This window comes from Galeopterus variegatus, unplaced genomic scaffold, assembly GCF_000696425.1.
Source record: "Galeopterus variegatus unplaced genomic scaffold, G_variegatus-3.0.2 Scaffold7921, whole genome shotgun sequence".
NCBI lineage: Eukaryota > Metazoa > Chordata > Mammalia > Dermoptera > Cynocephalidae > Galeopterus > Galeopterus variegatus.
Window position 1 is genome coordinate 61,870 of NW_007734032.1, and position 16,387 is coordinate 78,256.

At 43.7% G+C, this 16,387-nt stretch overlaps 1 protein-coding gene across 1 annotated transcript in view; it reads left to right on the plus strand.

The window, feature by feature from the left end:
- LOC103607989 (dedicator of cytokinesis protein 1-like) overlaps window positions 1–16,387 on the plus strand; it is a gene marked incomplete at its 3' end in the record, with an annotated part of 69,046 nt that overhangs the window by 36,585 nt on the left and 16,074 nt on the right. Inside the window, exons 7-9 of the mRNA XM_008592434.1 lie at window positions 2,590–2,630; window positions 3,911–4,001; window positions 9,116–9,235. Coding sequence (XP_008590656.1) covers window positions 2,590–2,630; window positions 3,911–4,001; window positions 9,116–9,235 — 252 coding nt within the window. The remainder of the gene's footprint in view (window positions 1–2,589; window positions 2,631–3,910; window positions 4,002–9,115; window positions 9,236–16,387) is intronic.

Consider the following 16,387-nt stretch of genomic DNA (forward strand, 5'->3'; position numbering starts at 1 on the left):
TCACTAAATATTTACAATTTTGAAGTTAGATAGACAGACATATAGATATAGATATATTTTAATCTTCTGATCCATGTTTACCTTTTCTCCTGATACTTTTATTATAGAAACAAAGTTTCATAGAGATGAATGTATATCCATCTCCAAATGAATATAAATATATATTAGAGATGTGTAAAATGTACTTAATTTATCACTAAGCAGAAATCCCCATAAAATCCTACAGTTAAAAAATAAAGTGAAATACAGAACATCGATTTTATCAATGCCCTTTAAATCCATCATCAAATTTCCTTTTGAAGCTGTGCTGTTTTTTTAAAAACAAAACAAAAAAACCCCCGTAGAACATTCTAAGTCATGTGGGCTCATTAATGTACTACTCTTCCCTGCACATAAAAACACACAACACACACACAAATTAAAATGAAAAAATAAAAGACATAAGCAGTTACTGTGCCCAGCCACATAAGTCACCTGCAAGCACGTCTGCATGTATATTGGATCACGGTCCCCACCAGACACGATGCATATTTGTAATTCTGTAACTAGCTCTGTATTGCCACCTCATAATCAAGCGGTCTTTAATTATTGGTGGCTAATGCTGTTGTGTGTCACCATGTAATCATCAACATATCCCATCTCTAAGACTGGTAGAATCATCGTTATTTTACAGATGTCAGTGGCTTTCTTCGTGGCCCCTTTACGGGGCTCATTAATGCAGGGGTAGGACCAGAATTCTAAAACTCTTGGTACTGTTTCGTCCTGAAGGAATGCAAAATTGAAACGTAATAAAAATGTCTAAGTTCTGAAAGATCAATGCCTAGCAGTGGATCAGCGTTGTGGGGACCAGGCCTGCTGCGGTTCCTGTGGGAGGCACGATTCGAGCCCAGCACAGACGACAGCCAGTGCTGGCTGGCGGGACTTGAGAGAGAAGACCATGGGGGCCGAGGACGCTGCCTGCACAGCCAGAAGTGGAGCACTCACAGTGTGAACGTTCACGCAGGACGCACAAAGGCTTTAAATAGAAATTGAGATTTGAGATGAGCGTACTTCGGTTGCAGAGCGGTTTTGAAGTCCTAGGAAGGGAACAGAACTCAGTACAGGCAGAAAATAGAAGACTTTTCCACCTCTCTGAGAGAGGAAGGAAGGTCACATGACATCCCCATTGTGAGATTGTAGAGGAGAATGATCAAAACCTTAGGAAAGGATTGAAAATATGAGTACAAAAGAGATGGTGTGAAATCATAGCCTGTAATACTGGTGAGTTAGGGCTGCAAGTGAAGGGCTCATTCTCTGCCTTCGGTGCAGATTCTCTCTGTGACTTTGCTCTAAATTGTCAGCTGAAAATGTCCTCATTACCAAGCTGTGTCATATGAACTGAATGGAGGACGTGAAAATGTCAGATGCAGCAAAATTTGAAAATCTTGGTGTGTTTTTCTAAATGTGGCCCTGTTTACTTTCTATACTTATTTATCATTTCTTTCCGGAGAGATCAAGCTTGGAAGCAATGGCTTTTTTACTAATGAAATTAAAGAGATTATGTCATCTTACTGGATAATTGTGTGTCTGTTTAATGGTGTTATCGCTAGTTATTTCAGGCCCTGATTCTAGAGTTCTAACATCGTTGTCAGGTGCTAAATTTCACACTGAACCTAGCTATGATGTTTCCATACCTTAGGCCTTGTCCGGTGACTTTCTGGTGTGATAAAGTGTATGATAAAGATTTTAAGGTGTTTCTAGATATTCACATTAATATTCACATTAATAAATATGATCTTGATAGAAATATTTATGCTCAGCCAGAAGATAGGTTACAGTAATATGTAGAAATAGGCCATTGGTTGTAACCTGCTGACTAAACTTTCTCCATCAGTGTTTATACGCAAGGGGTTTTTTAACCATTATCTGTGGTTTAGAAGCTCTGTCTAGAACAGCACTATCCAGTAGAAATTTCTGGGATGATGGAGTGTACTATGTCTGTACTGTTTCCTGCAGAAACACTAGCCCATGTGGATATTGAGCATTCAAAGTGTGGCAAGTGTAACTGAGGAAGTAAACTCTTAACTTCATCTAATGTTAATTAAATTTATTTTACCTGTAAATATAAGTGGCTAGTGGTTATTGTATTGGACACCTCAGGCCTAAAATAGCCTTCTTCTGGCTCTTGCTGAGGCTGGGCCCAGCGTGCTTTAAATCATGTTGATGAGGCTTATTTGCTTATTCACAAATTTGGGCTCTTTATTTATTAATGTATTTATTTATGCATTTATTGAGATTACAATGACTCACGTATCATGTCTTTGGACAATATCTCATTTTTACTCAAGACAAGTGACTTTCAAATGACAGAAGTAGATTTTAGTCATCCCAGTGTTCAAAGTGTAGGAAATGTAATCATAGGAAAAGCAAAAAAACAAAGAACGGTGTAACATGGTTTTGCAATGTATGTGAGTTTGTGGTTCTAATCCAAAGAGCTGGGTACATTTGGCAATGTTTGACATTAGTTGAAGAACCTTGAGTTTTTAATGTGCATGTGATACCTTTTGTGGAACAAGTTTCTGAAAACGGTGTTATTTTTTAATTTTTTAGAATTTCTACAAAGAAATTGAAAGAGAAGAAATGTATATAAGGTATGCGTGCATTTATGCTTGCCTGCTCCCTCTGCATGTTTATCATAATTGCTATTTGTCAAGTCCATGCTAAGAAATGTTTTTTAACCACAGGGGTTTATTTCGTAGGAAATCATGAAGCCTCTAAGGTTGAGTTTGGAAGTGCTCCCAGATGTATTCTCAGCCCTTGCGTGGTTTGCCCATACCAATGCAGAGTTTTGGGGAGGTCACATTTAATCAACTTGGGAGCAAAACTATAAATGATTATTTTAGAAGGCTTTTGTGCCTCTTGACTAACTCATGTGGCCCTTTTGAAAAAAGTTAACACTACAAATTTTAATGTTTCACAGTAAGTCATATGACCAAATAAGAAATCCAGTTATAACTTTACCAGAAATTGGCAAGGTTATAATTTTTCAGTCTACTCTTATTTAAGTGATACCATATTCCCATGTTTTTCTATGTCTTTTTCCCATGAAAGAAGAAATCTGTCCTGCATTGTCTGCTGGATTGTGCTCCCTTGGTTGCCTTTTTATCTAGAATGGTGGACTGTGATTAAGTCTCTCTCTTTCCTGGTCACTTTTTAGGGTCCAGGGTCAAATAATTAGCAAGATTACCACTTCAAAGAATAGGATAAGAATGTAAGCCACATGGCACAGTGTTTAATGATGTGTTTATTACACTGAGTATGGTTGTCTAATTTTTTATTTCTAATTTTTTTTACTTCTCCTTTTAAAAAACTACTATACGCATTTAATAAACTTTGAAAAACAGACTCTTTCATCCAAAATGCAAATTGCTTTATATTAAAAGCAACTTTTATTTCTTTATAGCATAGATTGTTTTGATCACACTCACTGTGATCAATGGAGTTCTTCATTCTTACGGATTTTATATTTTCATGGATTTTTTGGGCATTTGGATTCGGTAAAAATGCAGGAAATCACAATCAAAGGTTGTGTAATCTCATTTCAAATGTTTAAGGAAAAATCTGGAAAAGATGAAAAGGAATGAGAAACTCTTGAAGTAAAATTCCACCTTTATGTGTTGTCTTCATTTTTATCTCAAGAGGAAAAGACTTAAAATTTTAAAAAGAATATAGATATATTATTGTACGTTACTCTTGTTGGCTTTTTGTAGTGCTTTCTGCACCAAAAGTTTTCAAGGCATAGTGAATTATGAACATTATAAAAAGAAAGTATAGATATGATTTACTGATGTATGTAGAATTTAGCTCCACAATCCTCCATACAGATTATTTAGTGACATTTTAAGAGCATACCTCCTTTTTGTTGTCTCAGGTACTTGTACAAGCTCTGTGACCTACACAGAGAGTGTGATAACTACACAGAAGCGGCATACACCTTGCTTCTCCATGCAAAGCTTCTCAAGGTAATAAAAATTACCATGCACTTTTATGATTCTGTTGTTGTAAATTCTAAGATTATTCAAAATTCTCTTCCTAAAACAAATTTTAATAAACCTATAAGTTAATATTTTATGGATATGACTAAATGCAATGACATGAACATATTTAGGAAGTACTTTGGTTATAAGTTTGGCCTTACTGAATGCAGATTTAACAGGATGTCGTAGCATGTTATCACTAAGCATCACAAACTCTCATCATTGGCCTGTGAGCTAGCAGCAAATTAGATTCTACAACCCCTTCTTCCTACCAACAGGACTCAGTAACGGTGGAGAATAACATCCACAAGAAAGAATTTCCCTAATAGTATGGCTAAGAGGTAGGATGAGCCATGCCTGTAATTATCTTAGTGAAGATTGTAGAGACCAGGTCATGACTCGTCTATCAGTTCATGTCGAGACATCCTGTCAGTGTGCTCTGCCTGATTCTTCTGAGTGTTACTCTTGAGCACAGGTCTGGTGTGACAACTTCCAACTCTCAGTGGTTCTTTTATTACACAGATAGTTTTAGACATTGTTGTTTGCAGTGACATATTCATCCTTTCCCTCATGTTCAGTTCCAGCACAGTTAGTCATACAGAATGGGTCCTCAGTAGATCTTTACAATAAATGGGTGGATGGATGTGTGGCTGGATGGAAGGATGGATTGATACATGTGTGAGTGGGTGGATGGATGGATGTGAGTGGATAGATGGATGAGTTGATGGGTGGATGGATGGACAAATGGATGGATGAAAGTTTGAGTAGATGGATGTGTGATAGATGTGTGAGTAGGTGGATGGATGGATACAGGTATGAGTGGTTAGATGGGTCTGTGGATGGATGGACGTGTGAGTGAATAGATGGATGAGAGGATGGGTGGATGGGTAGATGAATGGATGGATGAATGGATGAGGAGATGGATGGATGGATGGATGGATTAATTGATAGATGTGTGAGTGGGTAGATGGATGAATGGGTGGGCGGGTGGCTGGATGGATAGATGGATTGATGGATGTGTGAGTGAGTAGATGGATGAGTGGACGGGGAAAGGATGGACAAATGTGTAAGTAGATGGATAGATGTGTAGATGCATGGGTGGATGGGCAGACGCATGGGTGGATGGGCAGTCGCATGGGTGGATGGGCAGTCCTATGGTTGGATGGGCTGACGCATGGTTGGATGGGCTGACGCATGGGTGCATGGGCCGACGCATGGTTGGATGGGCCGACGCATGGGTGCATGGGCCGACGCATGGGTGCATGGGCAGACGCATGGGTGGATGGGCAGTCGCATGGGTGGATGGGCAGTCGCATGGTTGGAAGGGCCAACGCATGGGTGCATGGGCCGACGCATGGGTGCATGGGCAGACGCATGGGTGGATGGGCAGACCCATGGGTGCATGGGCCGACGCATGGGTGGATGGGCCGACGCATGGGTGGATGGGCCGACGCATGGGTGGATGGGCCGACGCATGGGTGGATGGGCCGACGCATGGGTGGATGGGCCGACGCATGGGTGGATGGGCCGACGCATGGGTGGATGGGCCGACGCATGGGTGGATGGGCCGACGCATGGGTGGATGGGCCGACGCATGGGTGGATGGGCCGACGCATGGGTGGATGGGCCGACGCATGGGTGGATGGGCCGACGCATGGGTGGATGGGCCGACGCATGGGTGGATGGGCCGACGCATGGGTGGATGGGCCGACGCATGGGTGGATGGGCCGACGCATGGGTGGATGGGCCGACGCATGGGTGGATGGGCCGACGCATGGGTGGATGGGCCGACGCATGGGTGGATGGGCCGACGCATGGGTGGATGGGCCGACGCATGGGTGGATGGGCCGACGCATGGGTGGATGGGCCGACGCATGGGTGGATGGGCCGACGCATGGGTGGATGGGCCGACGCATGGGTGGATGGGCCGACGCATGGGTGGATGGGCCGACGCATGGGTGGATGGGCCGACACATGGGTGGATGGGCAGACGCATGGGTGCATGGGCAGACGCATGGGTACATGGGCAGATGCATGGGTACATGGGCAGATAGATGGGGGAATTGCTATACTACCTCTAGTTTTATATTTTAGAACTTCAGCAAGTCATTAAATTATCTTTCTCATGATGTCCTTGTAAAAAGTTGAAAAATTATGACCTGAATAAAAAAAGAACAGTTACAAAAATTAGAATTTAGTTGAATGACCCTACAACAAACTGCTCATTTAAGGAATCATGTTTCTAAATCTAGGCCAACCTCCCAAACACCAAAAATGGAATAAAAGAAAACCAGAGAAAATTACATTAAAACAGACATTAAGGAGTGCCTTTTGGGTAATGGGAGTTAAGGAGGACACTGTGTTATAGAGTAAAACTCTGGTAAGACTCTTTCTGGTTCCTCCTGAAATTTACCAGAGCTCCCACAGCACAAAAATACACAGGCTGTTTTGGAGACATTTGAGTGTGGAAATTTACCTCTGCCTGAAAACAAGAGGGTCCATTACAAATAAAACAGGAGAGCTCAGCTCAGTCAGGAGGCCACATCAATAATCATTCTGAGGATAGCTGCCTCAGGTTCCCTTTGGCCTCTTATCATAAAAAGCTCTCCCACGAAGCATAATTTATGAAGACAGATTTCACCTGGTGCATCTGACACTAGCCATCTCACTGTGAATTCTGATGGCTTTCATTTATTAGAAACCCCAATTTCAGCAACAAGGCATTTTTGCAAATGTGAGATACTTCTTTTACACCAGGAACATTAGAATGGAACTGAAAAATTGCTCACTCACCCTTACTCTCTCTCTCATAGAACATAAACTTTTATATGTGCATGTGCATGTTAAACATATATATGTGTATAAACATATCGTTTATTTAATCACTGGATTTATTGAGTGCAGATGGGTCTGTCACAGACTGAAGGACGGTTTGTTTCACAGCCCAGATCAATAGGCCCAATTGCATTATCTTTTCCACTTGGGTTCTGCATTTTCCAGATAAATGGTGAATGCTACATAATCTCTCTCCATATCTTTTACACCATTACATTTTGCTAGTTTTCCTAAATATGTTTTGCTGTTGCTATAAATGTGAATTCATGCTGTTTAATCAACTCACTAAAGAACATGATTTGTATTATTACGAAAATTCTTCTTCAGTATGACAAATATATCCTTGTTTGTTAACTTAAAATCTTCAAATAGAATCTTCTTTTTTGATTAAGGATATTTTTCGTTGAAAACAAGAGCAATAAAAGCAATTTGCAGCATAGCGATCGAGTTATTTCCTCTCCATGTTTATGTGGAATGCACAGAGGATTTTTGCTTCCCTCCTTGTTTGTTAACTTAAAATCTTCAAATAGAATCTTCTTTTTTGATTAAGGATATTTTTCGTTGAAAACAAGAGCAATAAAAGCAATTTGCAGCCTAGCGATCGAGTTATTTCCTCTCCATGTTTATGTGGAATGCACAGAGGATTTTTGCTTCCCTGGTACATGTTTTCTGTTTTTGATTTTTTTACAGAAGTGATTTTAAAATCCAAGGAAGTTATTCGAACTCCGAACTTTCTTGTTCTTAATTTATTTGATTGTAGTTACATTTTAGAATCATTTAAAGTTTTACTTTTATTCCCCCATTCCCTAACAAAAGTAGACCATGACACCAGCTGTGTTGTGCAAACTCCAAAGTTAACTAGTTTGCCGTATCCAATTGTGGTAGGAACGTGCTAGTCCAAGTTTAAGGGGAGGAATCTTGCACGCCACTTTAAGGTCTCTCACTCCTACATGACATTCCTAGAGATGGGGAACCATTCAGGCCCCTGCTCTGCATCCTGTTTCTTGGAGCTTAGGGTCCAGCCTGAGATGCCCCAGGGCCCCTGGCTTTGGGAAGGTGGGTAGGGGTGTGTTCTGCAAGAGCGAGCCTCTTCTGGAGCCTGCCTATGTTCCCCAGCCCCTGCCCCCACTTCTGCATGCTGGTCCCTTTGGCCTTCTGCTGGTCCCATTGAAGCAGATGTGGCCTGACCAGCCCTGCATTCAGTGGGACATTTGCCAGTCCCCCTTCACTTGGGGACCATCTGTGGTCCAGGCAGCTTGGGAGTTGACTGCTTTCTTTGTAGCACGCTCACTGTCCTGCCTTAAGACAGGGTCTAGCTCCTTCTCCTAGGTCCAGCTCATAAGCAGACCATTCTAATTATGTCCTCCAGTGAGCCTGCCCACACCACCCAGCATCAACTCATGCCTGCCGCCCTTAGATGCCCATGAAATCTTTTCTTCAGTGTCATTATATGTCACGATTGTCTATCCTGGGCAGCTAGGAGTTCCTGGAGCTTAGGTATCTTCGGACTCATCTTTGACCTAGTGCCAAGTACATAATAGGTCCTCACCAAACACGTGCTCAATTTTATTGAACCCTATACTTAATGCCATTGATTTGTTGAGCTCAGGAGTTTGCATGTTGTATCTGTCAAATGGCGTTGCCTCCACTCTGGCACGTCTCCCCAGCCTGCTGAGACCCCCGTGCATCTTCAGTTCATACAAAAATTGCACTAGCCCTTCCAGAGACACTGACCAAGCCCTGACTCTCTGCCAGGCACCGCGCCGAGGGCTGGAGGTCCAAAGACACCTCCCTGTCTTGAAGGAGCCTGATAACCTGTCAAGTCCCTTTTTTTAATGACTTGTAAGCTTGATCCATGTACCTTCTTTGCTGTTGATTAAAACGTTGAGCAATACACGACCAATACCAGAACCCTGGGGTTGCCCCAGTTGAGACAGCCACAAATCACCATTGTTCATAATTCATCTCGGGCTATTAGGAGGCATTGTTCACAAGCTGGCGGGTCTGCGCTCCCCAGAACCTACTGGGCTTTTCTTCTGGAGGAATCCCACCACAGCTCTGTCTCCCTTGTCCATTGCTCCATGACTCTCAGGGCCTCCAGACAGGGGTTCTGCCCTCCTGTTCCCAGGCCTTGGCAGCCAGGTGACACAGCCACACATAACTCCACGCACAGAATGGGGGCCCGTGTGCATTCTGACCCCTTGGGCAGTGGTGTCGTGGTTGTGCCCTCCCCAGGCCCTGCTCACGCTTTGCTTTTGCCACAGTGGTCGGAGGACGTGTGCGCAGCCCACCTCACGCAGCGGGACGGGTACCAGGCTGCGACGCAGGGACAGCTGAAAGAGCAGCTCTACCAAGAAATCATCCACTACTTCGACAAAGGCAAGGTAAAAAAAAACAAACACTCTTTCTTCTGTTTCCCTCTTTTTTTATGTGCACTTACCTACAGCGCTGTAAACACAATTTTTAACATGTGATGTTTACAGAACCAGAAATTTGTTACAAATTGCGTATTGAAATGTATTATGCGTGTTCCTCCAACTTGCACTTAAAAGTAGAAACCTTTTTGAAAAAATCAATAGCCCTTTTACAGATGCTCTGTTAAAAGTAAGGACTAAAAAAGCACAAGTATTTTTATAGCCCTTACCAGGAGAGGCACGTCTGGGACACCAACTATTCTGTGCGCTTACAGCTAATGTATTCCTTTGACATCTTGCATTTTTCTGTTGTCACCAAAAAATTAATCCTGTGGTAGGACAGATACTGCTCCACCGTGGCAGCTTCTACGTTAGCTGGCTTAAACAAAATGATATATTCAGTTGTCTTCTACTAAAAGGAAGCCTGCCGTCATTTTAATCAGCCAGCGTTCTATCTCATCACCGAGGTTCTTCTGATCCAGATATGCAGTAACTATAAAAAAGAGCTGCTTCAGCTTTGGAAGTTTTTAAAATCTGCCACCAAAGTGGCTTCGGAGCTTCTTCTGTGGCTTCATCAGGATTCTTAACTCATTTCAGGACCTGCTTTTTTTTCACTTTGAGAAAAGTGACCTGTAGACTCCATGAGGCTGCCTATGTTAGTTTCCTGGCTTTAAACAACAGAAATTTATCCTCTCATAGTTCTGGAAGCCGGAAGCCTGAAAGTGAGGTGTCAGTGTGGCCACGTACCTCTGAAGGCTCCAGGGAGAATACATTCCATGCCTTTTTCTAGCATCTGTTTGCTGGCGGTCGTCAGGGGTTGTTGGCTTGTAGACACATCACTGCAGTCCCTGCCTCCGGCATCACCTGGCATCCTCGTAGTGTGTGTCTCTATGTCTAAATTTCCCTCTTTGTATAAGGATGCCAGACATTGGATTAGGGCCACCTACTCCAGTATAACATCATCTTAACTTGATTACATCCAAAGACCCTGTATCCAAATAAGGTCACATTCATAGACACCAGAGGTTAGAATTTTGCATATCTTTTTGGCAACACAGTTCTACCCACAGCAGCACCTGTGCCAGGAAGGGATGGTGGCTGCCCCTTTTAGTAGCTGTTGACATAAACCAAGAAAACCTCCAGAAAACAACTCTCAGGAGAGTCCCTGTGGTCACGAGCTTGGGATAGTCTTTACATTTGGAGAAATAGTGTGTCATTTATTTGTTCCCTACTGCCCTGGGCACAGGAAGAAAGTTCAAAGTCTTCAGAATAGCCTGTGAGCTGGCTGAAGGCCACTTGGAGATAAGGATCGGAAGAGCTCTGTGCGTCACACCCTGTTCTGTAGCAGAACAGAATCTGTTTCCTCGTAGAAATGAGAAGCCTTCGTGATGAGGGCCGATTGCTCCAGTGTTACTAGCTCAGCCGGGGGAATCCTGTTTCTCATGAACTGATGAAGACATGGAGCAGATTCAGCCATTCCTTCCCCCTGATGGCTTCGTGGCTGATGGTGTCTAGAGAAGGGTGGTCGGGTGCTACAGAATGGGCAGAGTAGGAGGTGGGGACCCCGGGATGTCCAAGGGCCGGTGGCCATCGGGTCTGAAGGAATGCATGCCTTTGCTGATGACTGTTGCCAGGCTCTTCTGGCAGAGTAGGAGGTGGGGACCCCGGGATGTCCAAGGGCCGGTGTGTGGTGGCCATCGGGTCTGAAGGAATGCATGCCTTTGCTGATGACTGTTGCCAGGCTCTTCTGGTGGCAGCATGTCCTCTGACTGGCACTGGCCCTGCGACCTCTCTGACCTCATCTCCCTCGCTTGCTCCTGTATTCTGGCCACACTGCCCCATGGGTCTGAATGCTGCAGCCCTTCCTGCCTCTGCCCAGCAGTCCTCTGCTGCTCTTGCCTTGGCTCGCAACTTCCCATCTCAGCTTAAGTGCCACCTCCTCTCCAACCCCACAATGTCCTCTTCTTTTCCTTTATTGTACTTACCACAAATTGCAGTCATAGGTTGTGCATGTGCATTCCTTAATGAGTCCCCAATAGGGTGTGAGCTCTGTGCAGAGAGAGGCCGCACAGTCCATAGTTGTGTTTATTCCCATGGTCTATCCAATGCTCAGGACAGTGCCCGGCTGTCAACACGTGCTCATGGGCATTTGCTGAATGAACAGATGAGCAAAGGAATGAATAACTCAGCATTTAACAGCACTTCCTGACGGAGGAAAAATGCTCATGTAGAGCAGGGCAGGTGGCCTTCAGTACATAATAAATTGAAAAATAGTCACTTTTTTAGCAAAGGTAGCCTAATGTCTTTTTCTGTTTAATAATAGTTCATCAAGGGCCGGCCCGGTGGCGCACTTGGTAGAGTGCTGTGCTTGGGAGCGTGGCGGCGCTCCCGCCGAGGGTTCGGATCCCATATAGAGACCGGTCCGCTCACTGGTTGAGCGTGGTGCGGGCGCGACACCTAGGGTTGCGATCCTGTTACCGGTCATGAAAAAGGACAAAAAGGGAAAAAAAAATAATAGTTTATCAAAAAAATCATATGAAGAGGCAAAAAGAATGTGTTTAATTTAGAACTGTAGTTCTCAACTGGGTTGTCATGACTGGGGGAGCAGATGCTACTGGAATCCAGTGAGTCAAGGCCAAAGATGCTGCAAAGCCACCTACAATGCAGAGGACAGTCCCCACTACAAACAATGATACAGCCCAAAATGTCAGTAGTGTCAAGGTTGAGAAACCCTGGCTTAGAAAAAGCTAATTCAAGTGGCAAAATTTTGTAGGTGAAGAAGGAAAACTGGCTGAAAGAATGTCCTCAGATGTCCCTTCATTTTGGTGGAGACAGAGAGATGACTATGGTAAAGTGATCAGCTGGCTGACCTGGCACCAAAATGCGCATAGGAGGATTGTCTTTACATTAGCTGTACTGATGAAACAGACTGAAAAGCCATTTCTGAGTATAACATTTCCACAAGAATGTTCAAAAGGAGCAAAGTCCACTTATCTGTCGAAAACTAAAGTGAGACTGAGTACAGGTGCTGGAATTTGATAAAATGAAATTTGAAGTACCTGGGTGATTAGCTGCAAGTCAAAAAATTTATTTTAACATCAGCAAGCATTAAATTTTCTGGGGAAATCACAGTAGGAAGTAATTCTTTGTCTTGTGTATCAGTCAGGATGAGCTGGAATATGCTGGAGTTTTGACCTCCCAAAATCTCCATGGCCACAGACAACACAGGAGTATTTCTCACACACACGACACGTCTGTCCTCCTCTCTTAGAACCCAGGTGGGCAGCGGTTCTGCTACAAAGGAACGCAGCCAGGGAGTGAACCGTAAGGAGTCATCAGCCCTTATGTCCTCTGCCCAGAAATGGCACATGTGTGTCTGCTCTTGTCACCGGCTAAGGCAAATCACACGGCCACACCGAACCGCAGGGGATGGGGAAGTGCCCAGAAGGGCAGATCAAGTGAGCGGCACCTACGTGTAACCACAGCATTTAACCAGATGAGCAAGTCAGGGTTCTAATCAAGAGTACTCAAGGCACGTGGAAAAGTTAATCTGGAGATTACCTAAGTGTGCGTGTATTCTAAGAAAGATCACGTTCACACTAATCCCCCAAATGGGATGTCTTTCCATAAGTGGCGAGCTGACAATGGATTTGTTTGTGAACCTTGGTGTGGGGCCTTGACCCTGGTCTCTCCAAGGCTGAGTTTCTTTCTTCCGTTAGAGGGGCTGGGATGGGCAGGACAGTGTGGGAGAAGCAGTAGGATAATGCCAGAGATCTCCCCAGATTTAGAATCACTTTCATTTAGCAAATGAGGCTGTGGCACGGGTGTCCCTGCCACGTTTGGATGTATGCAGTCGTTAGAGGAATACATCCTTCATGCCTTTTCTGGAAGCAATGGGATAAGACAGATGGCTGAGGCTGAAGATTTGGAAGCTTGATGGGGGAAGGCCCAGGTCACAAATTTTCATGTTCCATTCCCAGATTGTAATTATCTTGGGGGAGAAATAGTTCATAACAGCTCACAGGTGATGATTGGCTGGTGATACAGCCAGCGAGACTGGAAGGAGGGCCTTGATTACCGTGGGGCCCTCTGAGCAAGTGGGCACCTGCAAAGCACGCTCTCAGGCAATGGGATACTGCACTGTTCAGTATTGGGTCACCACACAAATTCCTGCAAGAACAGGGCTGGTTCTTCCCATTTAGAATCCTGTATGTCTGTTAAAAGTCAGTCTTCAGTCAGAGTGATTACAGCACTTCGCTGAGTAAGTGAGCTCACAAGCATGCAGGGAGGACCTCTGGCCACGACAAGACGTCCTGACTTAACTGGGGCACAAGTGCCACCAGGCTCATGTTCTGAGTGTGGGTCCAGAGCACTCAGACTGTTTGAACCATGAGAATTTCTTTGCTTTGATTTTATACTTTTTTATTTTAGAGGAAAAGAAAAATGCAATTCTGATTTTTAAAAATGAGTTAGGGTTAGGGGACTTAAGACCTCCGTTGAACTTGAAGACCGGCGATTACCGGAGTCCACGAGATTATAAAATGGAAGTTGAATGGTACCTCAGTCTGGCAACAGTGGGACTCAACTACACCTCCACTAATACAGCTTGTCACCCGTGGCCTGTTTCCTTATGTAACGAAGGAAACCTTCATTATGCTCATGTACTTACTATATGGAAAGTGCATCCATCCTAGAGCTAATTCACTGTTTTAAATTTACACAGCTACCTAGGGGACCTGGGGGTTTACAGAATCCGAGGCAAGCGCATCTCTTGACAACACAGGCAGGCAGTTCGAGGAGCACAGCTCCCAGTGCCAGGCCTGTGGATGGCACCTCTGCGTGCATGCAGTGACAGCTGAGGGGGTGGGAGGGGACAGGGTCAGATTATATTAAAGTTTCTCTACCTTTGTGTTTTGAAACCAGCAAAGCTGAATGGATTTTCTCCTTCTTTATATTGGACACTCTCACTTTTGAATTATGTTCTGTTATCTTTCTGTATTTCTTCCGCATGAAATCACTCTTCTATTTTTGCTTTTCCACCGTTTTTAAAAGTTCTGAATGTCTTTCAGCCTAGCCCTTGGTCTCTTAATCTTTTTCTTTCTCTCCAGAAAATGTCATTTCCATCTGTTTCCTTTGCGTTCTTTTGCATGTCTTCCTTCCTGGGCTAATAATTACTCCTTGCTCCTTCCCATTCCATTTTTACCACCCATTTGAGCGTCCCCCCGAAAGCCTGCTGTTCAGTTTTATCACGGCAGACAAGCGCTCTTTTCTGAAGATGCTCTGAATTGTCTGTCTTATTGTATTTGGTGGAGGCCTAGTAATTTTCAATAAAGCCCTTAATCCAAGTACTTCACTGAAAATTACCAGGCTTCTTTATGCAGGATGAGAGTCGAAAATAGAAGACCAGCTACAAGGAAAATTTAGTCAGAGCAAGGCAGTCAGTATTCGCCAACACTAAACCACCTCTGAAATCAAGAAACAGCCTGGCAGCGCTGGCAGAGGCGATACATAATTTATAGCCCATGTGATGGTTGAAGCTCTGTGACTATTTTCTGCTGGAGCTCTGTTTTCTTTTCCCTTAAAATAACCCCACTTGACAAAGTTCACACTTTGCCTTACACCAAAGTAAAAAAAAAAAAAAAAAAAAAAAAAAAAATCAGTCACCAGCCTCGTGGTTCTCTGTAGGAAATCAATACCTGATACGTTCTTTGCAGTCACTTCTGTCTTAGAACGAAGAAAGGAGTTTCATCAGAAAGGAAAGTTTTCTATTCATGGAACTTGAAGACATGAAACTTCTTGAAACCGGAGGTTCAGAAAGATGGGGAAAAGATTATCATCTCAAGAGCATGTGGCTTATATCCTCTAGTGCAAAGCAGCGGTGGAAAATAATGTGCCTGTGCCGCAAGTAAAGGAACAATTTCAAGAATACCATAAATTGGATTAAGGATTTCGAGTCAGAAAATAAAGTTGTCTGCTGATATAGGGCTTTTTCATCTGGGGCTGCATAGGCCTCATAAGCTTATAGCAGTTCTAAGAATGGAGACAAGCCACAGTGTTCAATCGCAAAGGTTAAAGCGATTCTTTCACCGAGGTAATCTAAATCTAGATCGTATTGAGTCTGTTTTCTCTCTGGCACTGAAATATTTTCCAGGGCATTCACGTTGGAAATACGAATTACCCACACTGTGTTCAGAGCCCTGTCCAATTAAAAGTAGATGAAAATCTCCTTGATGCAGAATGCTTTAAAACATGCTGAGAGGAATGGGTGTTAGATATTTACAGGAAATCTGATCGAAAACACAGCCATATAACCTCAGGGTGAGTCGGATAAGATATTTACTCAGGACTTATATTTCTTTTAAAAACAATTACTTTTGATATGTATCTAAAGTATCTCATCTGTCATTTAGGATAAAGACAGATTAAGCTTTTACCCAGGCGTGATTTAGAAGCCCTAACAATCTGGGCAGCTAAGCGAGTGTGTATTAGCTTGCAGAAAACTAGAGAAAAATCTGGTGAAAGAGACCTACAAGTAAAGGCCATGCTTTCTTTGAAATGGAAATAGGCCAAGGGTGGAAAGAAACATTAAATATAAGAGTAGTTCTCCCTCCTTAGGAACGTGAGCTTGGGCTCCTGCAAATGACATAAGAAAGAATGGAAGCAGCAGATCAGGACATTCAAAGTGAGAGGCAACTTTAAACGTTCCACAGGACGGAGGAGACGGAGTGGGAGTTTTGGGAAGGGAACAAGTCACAGAGCCTGGACCGTAGGCAGGACATCTCAGCCACCTTCTCCTCTCCCTGGACACTGCTCCTGTCTCTGAAGTCCTTTTCCACTCTGGGGTTATTTTTATTTTGTTTTTCAAAGTATTAAAATACAACTCTTATTCCAGAATAGCTTTTTTCTCATCAAAAATAGCAGATGGTTTCTCTTAAGTAGTAGCTATGACAAGAGTATTTTTAGAGCATTTAAGTAAAACAGTGTTCTTAAGTGTGTTGGGTGATTCAGTAATAGGTACAGCCCTCAGGGGGTCCTCCTCACAAGAAAAGGCAAAGACTCGCAGGCAGGCGGAGACTCAGTGCCAAGAGTGGTCCAGGTTTGCGACCTGGCAGCCCATGTCCC